Source organism: Peromyscus eremicus, chromosome 23 (assembly GCF_949786415.1).
Source record: "Peromyscus eremicus chromosome 23, PerEre_H2_v1, whole genome shotgun sequence".
Lineage (NCBI taxonomy): Eukaryota > Metazoa > Chordata > Mammalia > Rodentia > Cricetidae > Peromyscus > Peromyscus eremicus.
Genome location: NC_081438.1, coordinates 14,539,791 through 14,553,782, shown reverse-complemented (window position 1 = coordinate 14,553,782; position 13,992 = coordinate 14,539,791). Strand labels below are relative to the sequence as shown.

The 13,992-nt window shown below is 46.5% G+C and overlaps 1 protein-coding gene across 2 annotated transcripts; it reads right to left on the bottom strand.

Annotated features, from left to right (window-relative positions):
* Positions 1 to 1,150: 1,150 nt before the first annotated feature.
* Tmed2 (transmembrane p24 trafficking protein 2) lies at positions 1,151 to 12,198 on the bottom strand. 2 transcript variants are annotated; one of them, XM_059249139.1, is made up of 5 exons: positions 11,927 to 12,198; positions 9,781 to 9,973; positions 6,059 to 6,166; positions 3,292 to 3,393; positions 1,151 to 2,554 (listed from the first exon to the last, which is right to left on the bottom strand). In XM_059249139.1, the coding sequence occupies exons 1-5, from the start codon at positions 12,104 to 12,106 to the stop codon at positions 2,430 to 2,432; spliced, it is 708 nt and encodes a 235-aa protein (XP_059105122.1). In that variant the 5' UTR covers positions 12,107 to 12,198; the 3' UTR covers positions 1,151 to 2,429. The 2 variants fall into 2 exon arrangements, with proteins under 2 accessions (XP_059105122.1, XP_059105123.1); XM_059249140.1 differs by lacking the exon at positions 3,292 to 3,393 and having other exon boundaries at positions 11,927 to 12,192.
* Between the last annotated feature and the right edge of the window lie 1,794 nt (positions 12,199 to 13,992).

Sequence of the window (13,992 nt, the reverse complement as noted above, 5' to 3'; positions counted from 1 at the left end):
CAGCAGAACGCCTGTTTCCACCTACACGGACTTTTAGCGTGTGCAAATGCTGGTAGATTCACATCCTCTCCCCAAAAGCAAACCAACAGTGGACCTTTTGTCATCCGCCTGACTAAATCCCGCATACAGATGCCAAACTTGTGGCAGGAATGAACAAAAAGTCCTCATCGCATCCTCAAAGGCTCCTGCGACTACCATAGGGTGCAATCCGAGGACAGGCAGCCTGTTGACAGCAGCAGGCAATCACGTGACTATTTGCTTTTTGCGCTCTATTTACTACTTTGCTGAGCTGAAAAATCTTTTCCAAGTCTGCTTATTTAATAATTGTACAAAAGGTAATGGTGGCTATGAGACATCAATAGGACAGACCATTTACAGAGAGCCTGACAGCAGGTCGGCCTTTACAGGCACAGTACTTGATGACTGGCCATTAGCAACTCTGTAAGGAGAAGATTCTCTGCAGGAAAGCTGGCTCTGTCTCCACCTTCCTTTCTTTACAGCCATGGGCAACTCACTTCATCTCCCTCCAGCTCATTTCCCTACATCCATAAACTAGTGGTTAAATAGAAAAAAAATCAAACGTGACTTCCTCCACCCCCAAGATATTTAACACTGACCCAAAGAAACCACAAAGACTAAAATGGTAACTTTTTATGGTTTTGGAGTTTTGTTTTTTTTGTTTTGTTTTGTTTTGTCTTTTGATACAGGATCTCTCTGGCTGTCCTGGAACTATGTAGACCAGGCTGGCCTCAAACTGAGATCCACCTGCCTCAGCCTCCCCAGTGCTGAGATTAAAGGCATGGGCCACCACACCTGGCTTAAAATGGCATTTTGGTTTCTCGAGACAGGGTTTCTCTGTGTAGCTTTGGATCCTGTCCTGAAACTCACTCTGTAGCCCAGGCTGGCCTCAAACTCACAGAGACCTGTCTGCCTCTGCCTCCTCCAAGTGCTAGGATTAAAGTCATGTGCCGCTGCCACCACCACCTGGCTTAAAATGGTATTCTTGTTCACTAACTTTCTTTACAGAAATAAAAATGATAAAACATAGCTGTTTATAAACATAGGCATATCTCAGTTGAAGAAAAAGAAAATTTGTATTTATCAAAAATTTTAAGTTAACCAGCATTAATATAAATCACAGAATACTGACTGTTTTTAAAAAGAATTGTTTATTTACTGAACCTGGGGCATATTAGATACACAACCAATTTTAAATTTACATCTTTTAATTCAATTCTGAAGTGTTTTCACACACACACACACAAAAAAAAAGAATTGGCATGCAACAGCTGCCCTATGGTGAAAGAGTCACCTTACCAACAGACTGTTGCAAAGATAGTCATCCAGGGTTGAAAAATTATTTGTCCTGAACATGAAAACCTATAACAAATTTAAATTAATTTTACAAAACTTGTTACTTGTAGTTTTCCCCTTGCAAGATCCAAAAAAGAAAATAAAATATCCAGGTAGCTATCAGACATCAGTCACCACATAATCCTGGATCGCCCACACCCAAAGCAGAGCGACTTTCATTAAACCCATCATCAGAGAAAGAGTCTCTTCATTTTCTATAAACAAAACTGACATGTGCCAAAAAAAGAAAGACACCAGAGGACAAACAGAACCCTAGTGCTGACACTGAAGACCAGGACTCCAAGGCCACTGACTCCAAGGACGACAGTGGCTGCCTATCACTGCAAGCAATCCAAGAGGCTTAACCCTTCGGCATGAGAAATGCAGGCTTCCACTTGAGCAAATCCGCTCTTCCTAAGTGCAGTACAGAAGGGAGAGCAGTCTGTTCCAAGACCCAGAACACTGGCTCCAACAGACTCGTAAGTTGTCAGCTGCTTGTGTCAAGTCGAATAGAGGTGATTCTGTTCTAAGGTTCAATATAAAACTTTGGGGGGAAGTGTTGGGATGAGTCTAGTTTAAAGCAAACTCAAGAAAGTCTGAGTGCCCACACGGTAACATACCCCAGTCAGGTCGCTCTGCCCTGAGGCTGGTCAGAAGGGTCAAGATTCAGTCTACTGTTGCTGTAAGGACTCAACAAAATGAACCTCTGGTAATAAACACAGATGAAGGACTCCCGAGAATGCAGTCAGGCTGTGGGCTACTTCCTGAACAAACTGCATTTTATTATGAAAACTGAAGGTGAAAACATAATAAAGACCATAGTCCCATACAGCATTAACAGCCTCTGAACTCTTGGAAGGACCTGTATAATGGGGCAGCATTCAAGTAAGGCCAATCAATGTCAAATTTTCACTCTAACTTTCCTAAACAGGTTTTCCCCAACACCCATTAATCACAAAGAAACATAAGTCATGAACGTTCAGAAAATAAAAATGTATAAACTAATGACATTATTATGACCAAGGTGTTTGGTAAACAAGTGAATTGTGAATTTGGGATCAACAGGAAAAGGCCTTTTAAACAACCCTCCGGACTTCAAAAAATCTCTTCAGGTAGTAGATCTGTCCCAATGTCATGGCAACTAGAACAAGAGCTTCGAAGAAGGACCAAAGGACCACTCTGCTGTTTGTGTTGTCGTTGACTGTGGAGGCAAACAAACAGACTTTAAAAGCAACCCACAAAGCGGCACAGGACCTCCATCATCTCTACGTAGGGCCACTCACAGCTGACAATCACTCCGCCCACCCAGACCACAGACTGGTAACTTTCAAAATAACCCTAAAAACAAGCATGCTGACCCCTCCTGTAATTCCTGCACTCTGGAAGCTACAGTGGAGGATCACTAGTTTAAGGCCAGCCTCGGTCCCTCAGTAATAACTGAGTTCAAGGCCAATTTAGGACGCATAAGACTGTCTCAAAAAAATTAAATATATGTATCTGAGGAATATTATCTGCCACAAAGTCTCTTTCACTTGTGTGAAAACAAATTTTCATTATTTTGTTTTATTTGAGACATTCTCTATATGTAGCCCAGAATAACCACAAACCAGTTTTATAGCTGAAAACACCCTTAAAACTCCTGCTCTTCCCACTTCCACTTTCCAGGCGCTGGGATTACAGGCATGCGCCACAACGACCAGCATCTCCTCTCACTTATTTTAAAGAGCATCTTTGTGGGGGCTGACAATTAGGAGCATTTGCTGCTCTTCCAGAGGAACCAAGTTAGGTTCCCAGCATCCACATCAGGTGAATTATAGCCACTTGTAACTCCAGCTCCAAGGTATCTCATGACCTCACCTAGCCTGAGGACACTTGCATGCACGCATGTGGCACACATACAGGTAAGTGCATATATACATAATTTTAAAAGTAAGAGACCTTTAAAAACGCATCTTTGGATGACAGAGGAATCCAGCCACCCAAGAAATTGTGCATACAGAACACTGTCTTCATTGGAATCCAGTCGACACATTACCTGACCTAGCGGGACAGTAACAACCCAGCATTATTACTACGAGTAAACCAAAGGCATCCTGTTCACTGCTTTTGTTTGCTGTTTATTTTCATTTTAGACGGAGTCTCACTATGCAGCTCTATCTGGCCAGAAACTCAAGAGATCTGTCTGCTCCTGCCTCCCAAGCACACAATGTGTGCTACCAAGCCCCATTTACTCATTTCTGAGGAGCAGGAAGTACAAGATAATGAACAGCAACACTAGAGGAAGCATCTGATTTACAAAACTAAGTGTGTAAAAACCTCATTCTGTAATAGCTACAGGATATAAGCATGGTGAACAGGAATATCTACTACCAGAAATGTCCTGAAAAAAAAAAAAGAAAGAAAGAAAATCCCAACGTTTTGTAAGAACTATTCCATCTTTGTATGCACTGTGTCTGTACATGTCAGTGTACCTTGGATGTGTGATCACTCTTGGTGACAAGCGCTTTGCACACTGAACCACTCCCCAGCCTTCCACTCTGGGCTAGACCTTCCTCTGCACATGGCACTTGAGTGTGGATACGAAGGTTTCTGGCATTTTACTTAAAACTAATTTAACCTTCCTGGGTTGTGGTGGCACATGCCTTTAACCCCAGCACTTGGGAGGCAGAGGCAGGTGGATTTTTGAGTTTGAGGCCAGCCTGGTCTACAGAGTGAGTTCCAGGACAGCCAGGACTATACAGAGAAACCTTGTCTCAAAACAAACAAACAAACAAACAATCCACACAAAACAAAAAAAGTAATTTAACTTTCATCTTACAGCATTTTCTGGTTTTAAAAACCTTTAGTTGATCATAAAAAATTTTTTTTTTAAACCTAATGATCTATTTTGAGTGTGTGCATGTATGCGGGAGTCAGAGGAGAGGACAAACAGCAGGAATCCATTCTCCTCTTCTACCATGTGGGTCCCAACTCAAGTCATCAGACTTGGTAGAAAGAACCTTCACCCACAGAGCAGTATCTTGCCAGCCCTAATCACAAACTTAAAAAGAAAAAAACAGCCAGGCGTTGGTGGCGCATGCCTTTAATCCCAGCACTCGGGAGGCAGAGCCAGGCGGATCTCTGTGAGTTCGAGGCCAGCTTGGGCTACCAAGTAAGTCCCAGGAAAGGCACAAAGCTACACAGAGAAATCCTGTCTCAAAAAAACAAAAAAAAAAACAAAAAAAACAAAAAAAAAGAAAAAAACAAACAAAAAACCACTCTTGGGCTGGAGAAACGACTTATCAGTTAATAACATTTACAGCTCTTTCAGAGGATTGGGTTCGGTTCCCAGCACCCAGAAGGCTACTCACAACCACAGGTCACTCCAGTTCCAGCACCCTGTGGGTGCTGCACATATATGCTGCACTGACATCACAAGCATACATACATCCTGACAAACATTCACAGGAATACAGTAAAAATTAATAAATCTTTTTTCTTTTTTTTTTTCTGAGACAGGGTTTCTCTGTACAGCCTTGGCTGTCCTGGGACTCACTCTGTAGACCAGGCTGACCTCTCGAGTACTGGACTAAAGGCATGCACCACCACCACATGGCTTAAATAAATCTTAAAAAGAAAAAAAAAAAAACAAACAGAAAAAACCAGAGGCAGGATACCACAGAGACCCAGAGACCTAGGATAGAACCAAACACAAAAGGAAAACAAAAAAAGTCAATGAAATGATTCCTAATGATATTCTGCTGTAGTCATAGATTGGTGCCTAGCCCAACTGTCGTCAGAGAGGCTTTACCCCAGCAACTGATGGAAACAGATGCACAGACCCACAGCCAAACATAAGATGGAGCTCGGGGAATCCTTTGGAAGAGGGGGAGGAAGGATTGAAGGACCCTGTGGTATCAGGGGCACCATAAGAAAACCCATAGAAGCAACTAACCTGGGCTCACAGGGGTTCACAGAGACTGACCCAACAACCAGGGAGCCTGCGTGGGACTGACGTAGGCCCTCTGCGTATGTGCTACAGTTGTGTAACTTGTTTTTTGTGTGAGACTCCTAACAGTGAGAGCATGGGATGTCTCTGTGTTGCCTGCTTTTGGGACCCATTCCTCCTACCAGATAGCCTCATCCAGCCTTAATAAAAGAGAAATACCTAGTCTCTCTTCAATTTGATATACCATGGATGGCTGAATGGCTGATATCCATGGGATGCCAACTGATCTCTGAAAACAGTGGAGGAGTGGATGAGGGTAGGGATGGGGGACCTGGGGAAATGGGAGGGAAGGGAAACTCTGGTTGGGATATTTAAAAAAATAAAATAAAATAAAAAAACCCTCTTAAAAACTTATGCTAACCAGGCACAGTAATGCACACCTTTAATCCTAACACATAGGAAACAGAGGCAGGTGGCTCTCTTGAGTTTGAGGCCAGCTTGATTTATATAGTGAGTTCCAGGACAGCCAGGGTTACATAAAGACCTTGTCTCAAAAACCAAAGAGCAAACAAACAAACAAAAACACCACACACACACAAACATTTCTGGTATAGAGTGTTGTCTCAGCAACACCCCAGCTTAATACAAGGCACAATAACCATGTCTCACAGACATGTAGAACTCTAGAGTCAAAGTCTTGCTATGGAATATTTGTACATCTATAAGCAGGGACACCACTACCAGGAGACACTGTCACGGGCTGGGTCCATAACTCACTGGCTCTGTGTATTCTCTCCCGGACTTCCATGTACTCCTGCTCGTGCTTCACAGCCGTCATGGCCACTGCCAGCTCGTTAATCATTTCTTCTAGCTTGTTCTGATGAGCTGCGGAGACCGGGAGACAGAGCAGCACACACTTAGTGATCTTTGTGAGAAATACTTGTTAGATAAAATCCTCTGAGAGGGCACACAGAGAGCTAGGTGTAGAAAGAGCTCAAGCAACTACCTGAACCACTGACAATTCAACCCTCAAGATCTACTCCTTTTGTCTTGCTGTTTTTGAGACAATGTCTCATGCAGCCCAGCCTGGCTCCAAGGTCCCAAGATAGCCAAGGCCAATCTTCCACTCCTGATCCTCCATCTTCCGCCCCTCAAGTGGCCATCAAAGGCATGCACCTCCATACCTGGCTTTCAGAGCTTTTTTTGTTGCTTTGGTTTTGAGACAGGGCCTCACTGGGTTGTCCTGGCTGTCCTGCAACTCACTATATAAACCGGGCTGGCCTTGCACTCACAAATATCTGCCTGCCTCTGCCGCTCCCTCCTGAGTGCTGGAGTTCAAGGTGTGTGACACTAGCTTTTCAGAGCATTTTTAAAAGTCCATTCCCAGCAGACAATCCACTCTATTTCCAACTAGGGAACAGACTATACAATGCTTACTAACTAGAGAACAATTCCCCTGAGGAATTCCTCCCAGTTCACTCTACTAATGAGAAACAAACAACACAGAGCAAATAAACATAAAACAAACGAACAACAAAAAGCCTACGCATAGGCCAGGCATGGTGGCGCACACCTTAATCCCAGCACTCAGGAGGCAGAGGCAGGTGGATCTCCGTGAGTTCCAGCCTGGTCTACAGAGTGAGAGCCAGGACAGGCACCAAAACTACACAGAGAAACCTTGTCTCAAAAAAAGAAAGAGCTGGGCGGTGGTGGCGCATGCCTTTAATCCCAGCACTCGGGAGGCAGAGGCAGGCGGATCTCTGTGAGTTCAACGCCAGCCTGGTCTCCAAAGCGAGTTCCAGGCGCAAAGCTACACAGAGAAACCCTGTCTTGAAAAACCAAAAAAAAAAAAAAAAAAAAAAAAAAAAAGAAAGAAAGAAAGAAAGAAAGAAAGAAAGAAAGAAAGAATCATGTAACTTTGGCCAGTCAGTGATGGCATATGCCTTAAAAAAAAAAAAAACACGTAACTTGGTGGCAAATGCCTTTAATCTAAGCACTCAGGAGGCAAAGGCAAGTGGATCTCTGTGAGTTCAAGGCCAGCCTGGTCTACACATTGAGTTCCAGGACAGCCAGGGCTACAGAAATCCTGTCTTGAACAGAGAGAGAGAGAGAGAGAGAGAGAGAGAGAGAGAGAGAGAGAGAGAGAAATCACCTTAACTACGATGTTAATTTAGTACCAAACAGGTTTTGAACTTAGTAGAGCAAAAAACTTAACACTCAGGAAAAAACTACCCAGCCACATGCTGCTCCCCGAGTGTCTGAACTACAAAGCACAGCAGCATGCCTAAGTGAAGACAAGCCTGAGGGGTTTGGGTTCTCACCCAGAGACTCATTTACTTCAGTGCATATATGGGGCTTTGGAGGGAGCATTCGGAGGTCAGAGGGCAACCTTCAGGAGTTATCTCCACCATGAGTTCCAAGATCAAGTTCAGGTCCTCACACTTGACCCAGAAACATCTCGACCACCCAGGTATCCTCTCTAATCAAGTTGTTCTGTTATTTAAAAGGAGTTGCCTACCAGCTGCCCAGGGTCCAGCCTCAGATGAGATTTCAGTTTACTCAGGGTAACCCTCAGGTTTTCACGCCCCTGGCCTCTACACTGAAGGGCTGGACCAGAATGTCCAATCACCCCTCAGCAGCCTCTGCAGCCCACACACTATGTCAAACCTTTTAAGTAGGGTTTCTTAAGAGAGGTACCTTGACCTTAGAATAAGAAAGGTTTCCAGATATTACCAAACATCTCAAAAGGAAAGAAAACTGACCCACTTGAAGCCATTGCTTTAGAGAAGGCTCAACCTAATAGCTGTCATCAACAAGCAAAAGCAAGACCCTGAGGCGGTTAAAGGATTAACCAGAAGCTCACTATCCACATTCAAAGGCCATTACTTTCTTTGTTTATTTTTCATTTATTTAATTTTATATGCACTGGTGTGAAGGTGTCAGATCTCCTGGAACTGGAGTTACAGACAGGTATAAGCTGCCATGTGGTTGCTGGGAATTGAACCCAGGTCCTCTGGAAGAGCAGCCACTGCTTTTAGCTGCTGAGCCATCTCTCCAGCCGGGCCATTACTTTCTAGCCATGTAAAGAGGACCAATTTTCAGACTGTGAAGAAATACCAACTCCTTCAAAATCATGAATTTTCTCTCACTAAGAATTGGGCAAGCTCAGCACTGTAAATGGCCCTGAAAAATAAGCACAGAGATTAAACAAAATTCTCAGCTTTACAGAGTTCAAAACCATGTGAAACCTCACCTTCACTGCGTGGGTGCTCCTAAGTGCTCAGTATCTAGATGTGTATGCTAGAAGCAGATACTGTGGGATGTGGTAAACAACTGCCTTTTCTACCATGTGCTTGCTGTGACAATGGAGGAAAAAAAAAGTCTGCTGGCTGCTGGGAAGCAGCAAAGCAGTTTCTCCAGAACCAACTGGAAGGCAGACCCAGTGGTACAGACAGACCTGCGGTTCCAGCTGCTCGAGAACCTGAGGCAAAAAGATCACAACTTAAGCCCAGCATGGGCAACTTTGTGAAGTCTTATCTCAAAATTAAAATATACAGAAAAGGCTGGGACGCAGCTCAATGGTGGTGTGCTCACCTGCCGTGCACAAAGTCCTATGTTCAATTCCCAACACCACCAAAAATAAAACATAAAAAACCCTAACAAAGCAAAAGCAAAAAATAATGTGTGTGTGAACAGTCAGCCAAAGCAAACTTCTCATCAGCTCTGAAAAAACTCTCACAGTACTTTAAACCTAACCAAACTTCACATTAGAAACCTTAGCAGTAAAGAAGCCTAGACTCAGTTTCTCTAAAGTGTCTACTAACACCGTCCTGTGCAGTTAGTTGAGCCTTTGCACCCTTCAGCATTCATTTTAGGCAAAGCCACATAAAAACGTCAGTCAGGTGTTGCCATACCTATCAAGCTGAAGTCATCCAACTTGTACCTGTCAACCAAATTCTCAAATCTACAAAAATAACGTAATTAGTTGCAGGGGATTTTAAAAAGGGAAAAACCACTCTCATGCCAGCAAATTAAGTTAGAGAAAAGGAATCAGAAATTAGGTATCGGGATGCAAAACCAAAAAACGGGATGCTCTCAAAAACCAAACCAGCCAATCACGTACCATCCCAGGAGTCTCCACCACCTAGAGGAAAGTGTGAGATTAGCTGGGCTAGCACAGCAGTCTGCAAATGTACACAGAGGGAGGGGTGGGCCCCAGGATTAGCTAATTAACAGAATCCAGACACATGGAGCCTAGAGAATGACAAGGGCACAGGGACTCCATGGGGGCCAGAAGGGACAATCAAAACCACTGAAAACAAACAGTAACTTTCAGAAACTGGCTAATTACAGGTTTACATCCACTTGAACAGGAATTTTGTTTTTAAGGACAGTGACTCAATCTGGAAAGAGAAATTTTAAAAAAAGCACATACACACTGTACTCAGATAGGTGAGGGTAATGAATTGAAGTGCTCTTCGACAAAAGTAGTATCTCACCTTCTGTCTCCATGTCTTGTCCTTTGGGAGCCTCCCCAATGTCAATGGTGAACATGACTATCTTTGGAGTCATGGTAGACATCCTATTACTAAAGCAGAACTTGTATGTCCCATCCATGTGGGCTGCAAACGTGTACTTCCCGCTGGACTCTCGGTCTCCTTTATAGATGCCTTTGTTATCTGGTCCTGTGATCTGGAGGCAGGAGAGAGACAGGAAGTTCACTAAATATTTAGGATCCTAAGTAGCATCCTTCAGCAGGAAACCCACTAGGCTGGACCTTGATTAGGTCCCCTGCAGTGAGCCATAGTCAACACTTTGGGCACTAAGTCTCCCATCTAATCAGCAAGAGTAGACTCAATGGCTCCCTAAAGTACCTCTCCACTGACTGCCTTTAGGTATTATCTGTCCAAGGGAAACGTAAACCTGTCAGAAACAGAAACCGGACAACTCAAGGTTCGGTCTCGGACTGTCCTAACTCCTTCAGCAAACACAGAAAACAGAAAGAAAGCTTTCCAAAATAAGAAATTTTTATTTTTGTTTTGAGATAGTAAATAAAGATGTGCCCCACTCCTGCACAAGACCACAGCTCTACGGACTGAAGCCCCACCCCAATAACCGCTGTGCGCCCTCCTGCCACAGGCCATCAAGCACACCCGGTGCACTGATCGTGACGTCACTGGCCACTACCCTGTGCGGTGCACAGGTGCTGTGCACCATGCCCTTCCCGAACACCCTGGAGGAAGTCACACAGCTGTTTCTTGGCCCACGGCTGGTTGTTGGTTTTGGATTTGTGCTGACTGTTGATACTTCTTTGCTGTATAAATACAATTTAAAGTAAAGGTGTGCCCCATCACACCCTATCAAAATGAGTAATTTTGCAAAGCATGTTTCAAGGTTTTTTGTGATCACTGCCAAACAACACAGGATGTGACTGATTTGACATGCTTGTCAAGGTTTAGGGAATAGCAGCAGGTTGGAAATGAGGAGGGTGTGTGTACACATACAAGCAGGTGCCCAAAGAGGGTATCAGGTGCCCTGGAGCAGGAGTCACGGCTTGTGTTGAACCCCTACACTGAACTTTGAAAGATCAGCAAGTATTCACACCCGCCGAGGCATCTCTCCGGCCCAAGCCCGCCTCTTTAAGGGCCAGTCACCTGCAAAACTTGGGGAACTGGAAGAGCTCATCTTTATCTAGATGGGTTCCTGGCTAAGCCAAGCGGCCTCCCAACTTTGAGGTCCCAGCTGTACTTGAGTTCTGCTCAGCTCTATTAGCATTCACTAACAATTGAACAATCTTTACACCCAGTCAGTAATACTAACAAGTAAATTAAATCTGGTACTGTTACTTCCCCCCCCCCTTAAGGCAGCAAATTGTCGGGGCATGGCAGTGAACGCCCTTAATCCCATCCCTGAGAAGGCAGAGGCAAGTGGGTTCGATGCCTGCATGAGCTTACCTAACCCTGTCTCAAAAAAAAAAAAAAAAAAAAAATCGGCAAGTCACTTTTATTCTCCAAATAAGTGAGTTTTCTACACACTTGGCTGAAATCCTCGCTCCTAAAAAAAAAAAAAAAAAAAAAAAACGAGCGATCCCAGCGCCATCTCTCGTGGGACCGATCTGGCCGCTTGCGTAAGAAAGCGGGCCGAGGAAGTTAAGCTGGTTTCTGCCGCAGCCAGGAACGGCACCGCCGCCTTGGCGCTACTCCGCGCTCTCCTCCGATCCCTACCACTTTTCCCAAAGTTTGTTGCCGCGCCGCGCCGCGCCGCACGCGCGCGCGCGAGCCCTTGAGGACGGACGAGGGGCACGACGCTGAGCCGCTCCCGCCCGAGCCGGCTGACACGCGGCCGCCGCGGGACAAAGCGAAGGGAGAAGGGCCGAGTCCGCCGCGCCCGAGTGACGAACGGAACCCGAAGCCGCTCGGAGAGACGAGCGCTTCCCGGGCCGCGCGGGCAAGGGCCCGTCGGGGGGCTGCGCGACGGGCGGCGGCGGCGGCGGCGAGGCCCCTCCCCGGCCCCCCGCGCCCTTGCCAACGCTGTCCCGCTCGGGACCCCCCCCCCCCCCGCGCACTACCCGGGTCTCTCCAACCAACCCCCGAGCGGCCGAGCGGCCGAGCGGCGCCGCCCCGACGGCGGGCAGCGCGCCCGCACCTCCACGTCGATGTCCAGGAAGCCGCCCTCCGCCACCTCGAAGATGAGGCCCATCTTGGTGCCCGAGGTGACCCGCTCGAAGAAGCACTCCTCGGCGTGCGCGTCGATGCTGACGAAGTAGCCCGAGGCCGTGGCCAGCAGCGCGGCCAGCAGCACCAACAGCTCTGCGGGCGTCACCATGGTGCGGCACGGGCCGGAGCCGGGACGCGGACTGCGGCCTCCAGAGCCGCCGCCGCCACCGCTGCCGCCGCCGCCGCCTCCGCTCCGCCCCTTCCGGCGGCGCCTCCCGAGGGGGCTGATGCGGGCGCCGCGGATTGGCCGGCGCCGACAGCTGCCACGTAACGGGCGCACGGCGGCCGCCGAGGGACAAGGGGGAGTCCTGGGGCGGGACGGCGGCCCCCGAGAGCCAAAAATCCGTCGGCTCCAGCCCTTCGACGTTCAAACTGAGGATCACGTGGACCAGGGCGGGAGAAAAGGCGCTGTGCTGTTGGAAGGGCTGGTTGCTTTTGCTGAGAACCCGAGTTCGAGTCCTAGCGCTGACTGGGGGGGGAATCACAACCGTCTGTACTCCAATTCTGGCCGTCTTCTGGCTTCCACGGCACCGCACACACATGGGATACAGACACACATGCAGACAAAACACCCCAGACACATAAAATTTAAAGCATAATAGCAATAAGTAAGGATCACATGGACTTATTCAGAAAGAGTCATAGTATATAGGGGTTTCTCCTGCATATTACAACGCAGTTTTAGGATTATCCAGGGAGATGACTATAGAGAGTCAGAGGTAGTATCAAAACTGGAGGATCTCTCTGCACTCTCCCTCCACGCTATCTCTGTATCTGTCTCTGTCTCTCTCCTCTTAATAAAGCTCTAAAAAGTTAAAAAAATGGAGGCTATGGGAGGGAGGTGGGTGCTAAAAATGAGAACTCCAATTTTTTTGTTTGTTTGTTTGTTTTTTTTGTTTTTCGAGTCAGGGTTTCTCTGTGTAGCTTTGGAGCCTGTCCTGGACTAGCTCTGTAGACCAGGCTGGCCTCGAACTCACAGAGATCCGCCTGCCTCTGCCTCCTGGGTGCTGGGATTACAGGCTTGCGCCACCACTGCCCGGCAAGAACTCCAATTTTTGTGTTTCTTTTGTTTGCTCCCCCATTACCCTGCTTATCTAGGTTGGGGAGTGCTCAAGGTTCTTAACCCCCACACCATCCTTCGGAGAACCCCTGAGGATGCTGGGAGTGCTATGTCCTCTGAGGGCCACTGCACCTACATGTACATGCTCATCCCCATGCACATACACATGGTTAAAAGAATAAAAAATGAACCTTCTTAGAAAGATCTATGTACATGATATTGCAAAACAAAATTTCACCTTGTTCAGATTTCCCACAGGATTGCTGCCTGCCCTAACACATACTTGGGACTGTCGAATTCCCTGCTGACATTCTGCTCATCCCTCAAAACTCGCTTTAAATGTCACCAAAAAATCATTACTGGATTTTTAAAAATGATTCACTTATTTACGTGCCTTGGTGCTGTGCCTACATGTATGTCAGAGGGTGTCAGATCCCATGGAACTGGACTACAGACAGTTTTGAACTGTCATGCAGGTGCTGGGAATTGAACCCAGGTCTTCTGGAAGAGCAGCCAGTGCTCTTAATGGCTGAGGCATCTCTCCAGCCCCGGTTACTGGATACTGGTCATTCACCATCCCCTCTGTGTTTGCAGTACACATTTGTTCTCACTGAAAATACAACTGCTTGCTTGTCTTGAGAAGACCGAGCTTTATGTAGGCTGTGCTGTCTATGGCCACTTAAGACCAAAGGACTTTCCCTTGTCACATGCCGGGTGAATTCGTTGGACCAACTTGGGGATCACGAGTCTGGGCTGCAGCTCCACTTGTGTGCATAGCTCTGTGACTGTGACTAGGTTCCACCAGAGCTCTAAGCCCTCCTTTCTTGGTCTGTAAAATGAGAGCACAGCAAACCTTGCAAAACTCATGGAATTTTTTTTTTTTTTTTGAGAGACCTGTAGGCAATAGGGGGCAGCAGTTTCCCACTTTAGGTGAC

Bases quoted from the DNA above. Each gene is read 5' to 3' on its own strand.
- Tmed2 (XM_059249139.1), bottom strand. From the start codon at position 12,106: ATGGTGACGCCCGCAGAGCTGTTGGTGCTGCTGGCCGCGCTGCTGGCC. The intron at 9,974-11,926 runs GTGCGGGCGCGC...TCCTGCCTCCAG, and splicing joins TCCTGGACATCGACGTGGAG to ATCACAGGACCAGATAACAA. The intron at 3,394-6,058 runs GTGAGTTATGGA...CTGTCCCGCTAG, and splicing joins GGAGAGAATACACAGAGCCA to GTCAGGTAATGTGTCGACTG.